Here is a 9,273-nt window from a genome sequence, read left to right on the forward strand (position 1 = left end):
ACAGAAACAGTTGGCTTTGCTGCAAGATGCATCTTGGTATCTCTAAGCTTGTGCATATTCAGGATAATTTATTTCTTCCACAGACAGGGCATTTTGCAGTTAACAAAGCACTGTAACTTACATTGCCTCACCTGATTCTCAGAAGAGAATGATGACGATGACTGATGATGATGATGATGATGATGATGATGATGATGACTGATGATGATTGATGATGATGATATCCCCAAGGTACAGATGGGGATACTAAGGGGCAAGATGAAGATTAACCATCATGGCAAAAGCCCTCACATCAACTATCCCTATCACAAGGGTTTCTGATTCTGAATGCAACAATCTAACATGAGGTTCTCCTGCCTTCAAGAATGCTATTATAAATCCCACTATTAGTTTTATAATTATTTAAAACAATCACCTTCAAATGACTTTTATGCTCTCTCCTATGATTATTTTAATTTGGACCAAAAGTATCTGCAACTTCCTAACACCAGAGTTAGGCTTTAGAATAACGGTTTTGTTTTACTTACAACTTAAGGTTGAAATAGAATATAACAGTACAATGTGAAAATTCAGGGCAGAATCAAGATCTGAGAGCATTCCACTTTGCATAGAGCAAGAGTATAAGCTCGTATTTGGAAGAAAAAAAAAAGGTCCTTAAGAGATTTAATTATTAAAAGCTAATTTTCTTGAGTTTTCTTTAGCTAGAATGTTTTGCCCAAGAATGCAAGTGATGGATGGTACTTCTCAAGGTACGAAAACACCAATGTCCCAGAGTCAAGTGTCTATTCTAATTGCTGCTGCACTCCAAACAGTCCTTCAGGTTGCTCATCTGTGTTATTTTTACTTGCTAAAGCAGAGGTGTCTGGGTGATGAATTATACAAGGTGCTCTGCTCGGCACCACTGGTGTGTTATAATAAATATTGCCATGGAAAGACAAAGTAAGGAAATGGTGAACGTTTTCATAGTATGTGATGTAGGTTTCCTTCTGTTTTGTTTTGTATTTTTTAAAAAAAGAACAGAGAAGTAGTTATCAAATTGTAATCTAATTATAAATGGTCAAACAGGTGAATTTGGCAAAACTGTTTCAAGGCTTCAATCACAAATGTATGTCCATTCTGCCCTTCAAAATACACCTGAGAATAACCCCTACACAAAAGCGTAACTGAGGAAGTGGAAATACCCATTTGCTAAAACGACAGTAATGTAGTGGAGCCCTAGCATCTTAGTGATGAAAGAAGAAAGGCATTATAATCAAACCTCAATTTCCATTTTTCTGCAACCTTTGATACTGCTACATTACAAAAGACACTAGTGCATTTCCCCCGTTCTCAGTAAAGACAAAATGACAGAGGGCTACAATCTGGCTTCAATTTGTTATAGTTTTCTGCACCAGTAAGGACACTGCAGGAAAGACTGTAAAGAGATAGAATTAAGAGTTTTGAGTAATTATTTCTCCCATCTTAACAGAACTCCAGTTTTCTTTAGATATCTAACATCCTGTGGTCACATAACATACTCAGGAGAGGTATCTTATACTAATGGGTAATGGGTAATGACTAATCCAGACTCTGGACAGTCTCATTCCCTGTCCGTGGCTGGGCGAGGCACAGTCAGAGGCCACAGTGTCAGCCAAGAAAATATGAGAGAAAGTGTGCTGAAAGTCTTCCAAAAACACTTCTACACACCTAGAAGAGATCCACTGGAAGAGATGGCCTCTTGTTCCTCTGAATATGTGAAGGTATCCATTACCTTGCTACCAGACACAGAAGAGAAAGATGAAAATAACTTGGGTCCCTAATGACATCACCAAACAGGTATGCTAACCAGCTCTAGGATCTATACCACTCTGGACTTACGCAATATATGTTCCTGGCAGGACATTTTGAATTGGGATTTCTACTATTTGTAGCTGAAATTGTCCTAACTGCTGCATTATTAGACCAGGGCTGGGGTGAGCCTATACACCATCATGCTCACAAGTTCTGTCACACCCAGAAAATATAATCTAATTCTAGTGTGTTATGCCCATAACTAGGACATTTCTTTTCATTATTAAAATCCTTTTATTGGTTTCCACTGCCTGTAAGGTAAAGTCAAGACTCTCTGCATGGCAAATAACTTGTGATCTGACAGCTGCTTCTTCTGCTAGCACCTCTGCCCTTTGCTTCCTCCCTCAAACCCTCTGCATTAACTACACAGAACTAGAATTCCTCGAAGATCCAGATCTTCTAGCCCACCAATTCTCGCTGCCTGGAATTTTCAACAGCCGCCTCCCACCATCCCCACAGTCATGCCTGCCTGTACCTCTTTGTCTTTGTTAACCCCACACGCTGGTATCTCTTCTTCTCTATCACACCTTCCAAGACTCTCCTTTCCCCAGCCCTACCCAGTTCTTCACAAACAGAAGGAACCAAATATTGCCTCCCAGAGACATGAATGTGACTCAAATGTAATGTTACAAATGGAAAAATGTTTTATAATCATTTATTTATGTAAAGGACCCCCCAGTTAGTGTGAGCTGCCTGAGGATGGAGAATGGGTTCTAAATCCATGTCCGCAGTGAACCTGATCCTGACTCATAGAGGAACCCTAGTTATTAAGTGAATAAATGAATGAGTGAGGAAAATAAAATATCTTAGCTCCATCTGACATCAGAATATAATTGGGTAAGGTCCTACCTATTCAGAAGAGAATAACTGACCCATTTGTACCAGAAACCAAGTATTCCAGCCACTCATCAACAATGTATTTATTTATTTATATTTTTATTTTTTTGAGGCAGAGTTTCATTCTTTTCATGTAGGCTGGAATAAAATGGGACAATCTCGGCTCACTGCACCCTCCGCCTCCCGGGTTCCAGTGATTCTCCTGCCTCAGCTTCCTGAGCAGCTGGGAATACAGGCATGAGCCACCATGCCTGGCTAATTTTGTATTTTTAGTAGAGACAGGGTTTCACCGTGTTGGTCAGGCTGGTCTCGAACTCCTGACCTCAGGTGATCCACCCACCCCAGCCTCTGAAAGTGCTGGGATTACAGGCGCAAGCCACCATGCCCAGCCAACAATTTATTATTTCTTTCAGGACAAGTGCTTTAATAACAACAACAAAAAATAGCTACCATTTCTTTTTCCACAGCTAGAAGTTCGGCATCTTCTTAATGACTTCACATTGATAATAAGCGCATGTTTATTTATCTGTGCCATTCCTCCTGTCTTCTGTAAGGGCACCACTCCCTGCCCCCTCCACGCTCACTGACCCTGCACACACAAATATACCTCTTCTTTTGAAGACTTGCTCCTTTCTTGAAATAATCTGTTTTCACGCTGCTGCTAAAGACATACCCAAGACTGGGTAATTTATAAAGAAAAAGAGGTTTAATGGACTCACAATGCCCCGTGGCTGGGGAGGCATCACAATCATGGTGGAAGGCAAAAGTCAAGTCTTACATGGCAGCAGGCAAGAGAGAATGAGAATGGAGCAAAAGGGGTTTCCCCTTATAAAACCATCAGATCTCGTGAGACTTATTCACTACCATGAGAACAGTACAAGGGAAACATCCCTATGATTCAATTATCTCCCACTGGGTCCCTCCCATAACACGTAGAATTATGGGAGCTGCAATTCAAGATGAGATTTGGGTGGGGACACAGCCAAACCATATCATCTCGCAATCTTCAATCATGTTCTTCTGACTGGGGCTGCCAATTACCCAAGCCAGGCTATGGGGATATGTGACCACGTCCAGGTCCCTAAGTATTCTTCTTCGTAATTTCTGAAATTGAAACTAAGAGAAAATATGTCTTGCTCACAAAAGAGCCTCATGAAAAAAGCAGGTTAAAAAGAAAAATTTAACCAATATATAGAAGATAAAGAAACAAGAGACACTGTTCCAGGCCCTAGATCCAGCTGTCGCTTACGCCAGAGCACCCTCCTCGCCTCACTGAACTTTCAGTTTGCTCACGGAAAGTGAGGTTCTATCACTTGCAAAAAAAATTACCAATCTTCTTTTTTTTTTTTGAGATGGAGTCTCACTCTGTCACCCAGGCTGGAGTGCAGTGGCGCAATCTCAGCTCACTGCAAGCTCCGCCTCCCGGGTTCACGCCATTCTCCTGCCTCAGCCTCCCAAGTAGCTGGGACTAGAGTCACTCACCACCATACCTGGCTAATTTTGTATTTTTAGTAGAGACGGGTTTCACTATGTTCGCCAGGACGGTCTCAATCTCCTGACCTCATGATCCGCCCACCTCGGCCTCCCAAAGTGCTGGGATTACAGGTGTGAGCCACCACATTCGGCCCCAAAATTACCCATCTTCTAACTAGGACAACATCCATTATCTCATTTAAGGCTCCAACCGTGCGCAGTGTGTACTATCTTTAGCTCATAAATAAGGAACCAGAGGCTCAGAACAGAGAAGAAACATGCCCAAGGCATAAAGCCAGTGACCAAGATGGGTCATTCAGATGCCCAAAGGCAATCACTCTACTTTCTTGACTCTTTCTACACTGTCTCTTTTCTTTTTTGGCTTTCTAAATTCCAGTTCGAGCTCAGTAAACTCAGACATTATGCAAGTAAGTAGGTCTTCCCTTCACTAATAAACATAGATGCCATTGCTCTTGATTAACTCCTGAGAGTGTTACAGACTTCAACTGAATAACCTTGACGAAGTGCTCTCAGAATGTAAACAGACATTATTTTGGACCATGCTATTAGAGGTAGCATTTGCTTCTTGCAATGTCAATAATTAAGAAGCAGGAAACAGTGCTGTTTTTTTTTTTAAAGCAACCTTAGAAAATGGTACATAAATATTTGGTATTAGTAATTAATTGAACATTAATATGTTTGCTTTAGACACCAAAATATAATTGATATTTCAGAAGTGGGTTTCCTCAAGAGACCAAAAATTAAAATCAAAAGAGAAACCCTTTCTAGAAAATTGGATCTTTCTACTTTTGTAAACATCCTTTCTCTCCACCAGTTAGAGTTTTAATTGAGTATTTCTTTGGTCTTAGCACTTCTTTATAGAACAAAAGTGACCACAGTCTTCAAGATTAATTATTAACACAAATCTGAGAAGTGCTCAGAACCATGAACATAGAAATGGAGAAAAACAGACATATATAAGCCAAGTGAAGATAGATTTGTGTGTAAATCTAATTTTCCTCAGAAGAAAAATAGGCATTTCTTTCAGCGTGTATTCAGATTAGCTCTGCATATTAGTAACTTATTTAATACGGCAATGGGCAAAAAGCAATCAATTAAAAAGCAATTTTGCTCTTACCACAGGGTGTTTTATCATTTGATGTCTAGCATTCAATCAGAATGTAACATTCTTTTAATGTTTTATGAGCAGAAAACAAGTCATTTTGGCACGTAGGCTTCAGAAACATGAGTGTTTTTTGTAAGCCTTGACAAATTTCTAGAATGGGCTTTGCAGATTATGGCAAGCAACAAGTCAAACTAAAAACTTAAGCTTACAACTACTACAACATTGGGGAAATTATGCTTCAGGACAGATGACGGGCGTGTGTTAAAAAACATAATGACAAGACTCATAGGAAAAAGTATCAGTCCCAGCTCATTCTCCCACTTTCTGAAGTGTGTAGGAAGTTTTCTGAACTCCCTCAGGGACAAGGACCACATCTGGTTCCTTTGTACCTGCAGTGCCCCTAATAGTCTGTGGCATGTTTTAAGTACTGAATAGATTTCACTGAACAAATTAATAAATGTGTTTGTCATCTTAGGTGAAGAGAGACTGCTTTGACAATGCCAGGCCTCAGGTGTCCAAGCCCAGTCTCAATGCAGAAACCAGGCCTGAGTGAATTGTGGCAGAATGTTGGGAGTCTTCTCTCCACCAGAAGGTGGGAGATAGAACAGTCTTCAGTGCAGGAGGAGCATCTGTGGCACTTCCAAGGACCCGCGAGGTGTTTGCCTTCATCTCCACTCTGTTATTTCAGCCCACAGAGTTCTGTCCTGATTCCTGGATTGACCACCAGATATTCAAAAGGCCAGGGTGCCACTCTACACCTGCCAGAGGTCAAGCCCTATCCCCTATTCTGTCCCCACCCCATCCCCAAGCACAAAACGAACACTCACCTGAGGAGGACTACCTGCCCAGACTCTTGCCAGCTGAGGTCCCCTCTGCCCACTGGATGGGGACCCAGTGACCCAGAGGCCAGCCCACATCAGGGTCATGTTTACCCTGCCTGCACCTGCTCTGGAATTCAGCCATCTCTTCCAAGATATTTCCCCCAGGCTGAATACAAGCTGTTCCCAAAAAGCTTCTCTCACTGAGATCACTGCAATTTCAGCCAGAAAATGAACACAACTACTCAAATCATCACCCCAAATACTACCAATCCATTTCTAGACATTCTGCTCTGGAGAGAACCTGGAGGTTTAGGAGCACAGTGCGGTTTCTGAGTAAGTCACTCAGGGACACAAGGCCTAAAGTAGCAGAGCTGAACTCAGTTCCCCTCTATTACCAGCAGTCTCCACCTCCTATATCAGATCACTCTTCTTTGTTTACTTTTAGCAGGACAGACATATGTCCCTTGGGCAAAGGAGAAGAGCAGATAGCTGGGTATGGCACGTCACAGAACATAAGTGAAGGCACATAGACAGTGTGCCTTCTGCTGCCATCAAGATGAGCATAAACAGCTAAAGGGTGTCATCAGAAAGGAGGGGACAACAAAGGGCAGTGCAGAGCAGTACCTTGGACACAGAAATACCCATCTGGTAGAACACCACTACTCACTCCAGTTCCTGAAAATTAACTAGATGGTCCAGACATGCTTTCCAGCCAGCAGCTTTCACCAATTTCCCCCATGAAATTGAGATAAACATGAAACAGTCACAGTTATCAGATGGAGAAATTCAGCAGTATTTGTTTGATTTAGGACTTACATCCTTAAGCTGAGTAAACAGTAAGCGATACTGCAGACTGAAATCCCAGCGAGTTAAGTGTAATTAGGGAGTGAGAAGGATAACTCAAGTCAAGGATCCACGTAAACAGAAATGTTCACATTTGGTGAGCTATAAACCAGAGTAGATGAATGCAGAGATCTCTTAGGTTACATTGCTACTGTTCCAATGCAAAAATGCTCATGTTCCATGTCAACATAGACTGCTTCCTCCCATGAGCCCTCACTGGAAGATGATAAAGGTTCCCACTTGGCCAAGCAGGCTCAATTTCTTAGTATTTTTCCTTACTAAGTATTAAATTTTCTAGTTTATTTCAGCAGCACCTGTAGTCAGTTCTACACTGTAAATAAAACATAACTCTCTTTCCAAAGTAATCATCAGATTCCTCCCATTAATCATTTCAGGACATTATTTTAAGCTCTCAAGCAAGCAACTGAATATTTATGTTTTCACAGTAATACCAAACACCCCAACATTTTTCTGTTGTAAACAGTCTTTTCTGGTGCTCATGTGATTAAGCCTGTGAGGAAAGATTTATATGTGTGCTGGCTTCTAAATGTTGGATGGAATGGAAGTAAACCACTTTAAGAAGACTCAATGTCGACAATGATAATGAGGACTGGTTAGATCATATCCACCTTCATAGGTTAAAGCCAAATTATGCCAATGAATGAAAGGCAAGGAAATTACCATCCTTTCTTTTTCTGTATGTACTCTCATAAATTTTGTGATATAAGAAAAAGAGCAATAAAAATATTGCTGATCACATTTTTCATTTTCAGCTACCCATTTTCTTTAGTAATTTCTTCTTTCTTAGAGAAAGTATTCCAAACAACAGAAACACAGGGAGCAAGAGAATTTCATTAAAGTATTCAATTTTTCTTTATAGAGAAAAATTGCTTTGAAAGAAAGGATCTACTGGTAGGTTATAAACTGGAATTTTAAAAAAGAAATCCATAGATTTTTTTTCCTCAACAGAAGCAAGCCTGTTTTAATATGTACTCATTTACATGATATTTGAAACTCAGCCACAATATCTGTAAATTTCTCCATTCCCATAGGTTTTAATCACATTTACTTCCAGAGCAGGCATGCAAAAGTATGTATTGTAAACCTGAGCCAAATAATAATCAACCTGCGCACAGTGATGACCATAAGAGGCTGTCGGCATCTTGGGATTTCTTCACACAGGTAAGGGCACAACCCTGGAAGCTGGGACTCTGCCAAGCTTCACACTCATGTGGGAAATAAGTATACTTACGCAACTCGCCCACTTTCAAGATCTCACACAGCATCTTGGTCAGCTCTATACTACTGCGGCCAAAGGGACATTCATGCTTGTCTTCTCGGCTACTGTTTTCAAGCACAATCTGTAATGGGAAAGGGAACAGATTAGAAAAGCAATTCAATTGCGGAAAACATTAAGAATTCCAATAAGTGAATACACAGATCCACTTCAGATCCCCAAATGAAGACTCTCGGGGCCAGGACAAAATAGTACTGCAAGTATATAGGACCTAAAAGTCTCATTTTCCCCTACTAAATCTTTGACAACCCTCTTCAACCCTGTAAGAGGATATTTTGCTTGTTGGTTCCCATTTACACAGAGGAGCCTGTGGAGAACGTTTTGGAATAGTACAATAAAGACTTTTTTATTTCAGTGACCAAACAACTCTCTTGTCCTCCCATTTCTATCCTCTTTTCTTGGGAATAGTAACTCCTTCTGTGACTTCAATCTCAAACTTCAACAGGATATCTTCCAAGGAAGTCCATATTCTTACAAGATCTTCACCCTCTGGCATCAGTTGAATAAATCATGGCTGGAAAATGTGACATGATGGACCAATCAGAGTCCTTTCCTGAGACTCCATACTAAGAAAAACTGGGGCCGGGTATGGTGATTCACGCCTGTAATCCCAGCCCTGTGGGAGGCCGAAGCGGGCGGATCATTGGAGGTCAGGAGTTGGAGACTAGCCTGACCAACATGGTGAAACTCCGTCTCTACTAAAAATAACAAAATTTTCTGGGTGCGGTGGCAGGTGCCTTTAATCGCAGGTAGGGGGCAGGCTGCGGCAGGAGAATCACCTGGACCCAGGAAGTGGAGGTTGCAGTGAGCCGAGATAGTGCCACTGCACTCCAGCCTGAGTGACGGAGCGAGACTCCACCTCGAAACAAAAAACAACAACAAAAAAAAAAAAAAAGAAGGGAAGAAAAAAAGGAAGAAAGGAAGAAATGAAGAAAGAAAGAGAAAGAAAAAAAGAAAGAAAGAGAGAGAAAGAAAGAAAAGAAAAAAGAAAGAAAGAAAAAAGAAAGAGAAAGAGAGAAAGAGGAAGGAAGGAAGGAAGGAAGGAA

At 41.0% G+C, this 9,273-nt stretch overlaps 1 protein-coding gene across 4 annotated transcripts in view; it reads right to left on the reverse strand.

The window, feature by feature from the left end:
• The window catches only part of ELMO1 (engulfment and cell motility 1), a 590,246-nt gene that overhangs the window by 233,469 nt on the left and 347,504 nt on the right, over positions 1 to 9,273 (reverse strand). For all 4 annotated transcript variants that reach the window (XM_023183031.1, XM_023183034.1, XM_023183032.1 and 1 more), the window contains one exon: positions 8,183 to 8,291. In XM_023183031.1, coding sequence (XP_023038799.1) covers positions 8,183 to 8,291 — 109 coding nt within the window. The remainder of the gene's footprint in view (positions 1 to 8,182; positions 8,292 to 9,273) is intronic.

The sequence above is a fragment of the Piliocolobus tephrosceles genome, chromosome 8 (assembly GCF_002776525.5).
Source record: "Piliocolobus tephrosceles isolate RC106 chromosome 8, ASM277652v3, whole genome shotgun sequence".
NCBI classification, from domain to species: domain Eukaryota; kingdom Metazoa; phylum Chordata; class Mammalia; order Primates; family Cercopithecidae; genus Piliocolobus; species Piliocolobus tephrosceles.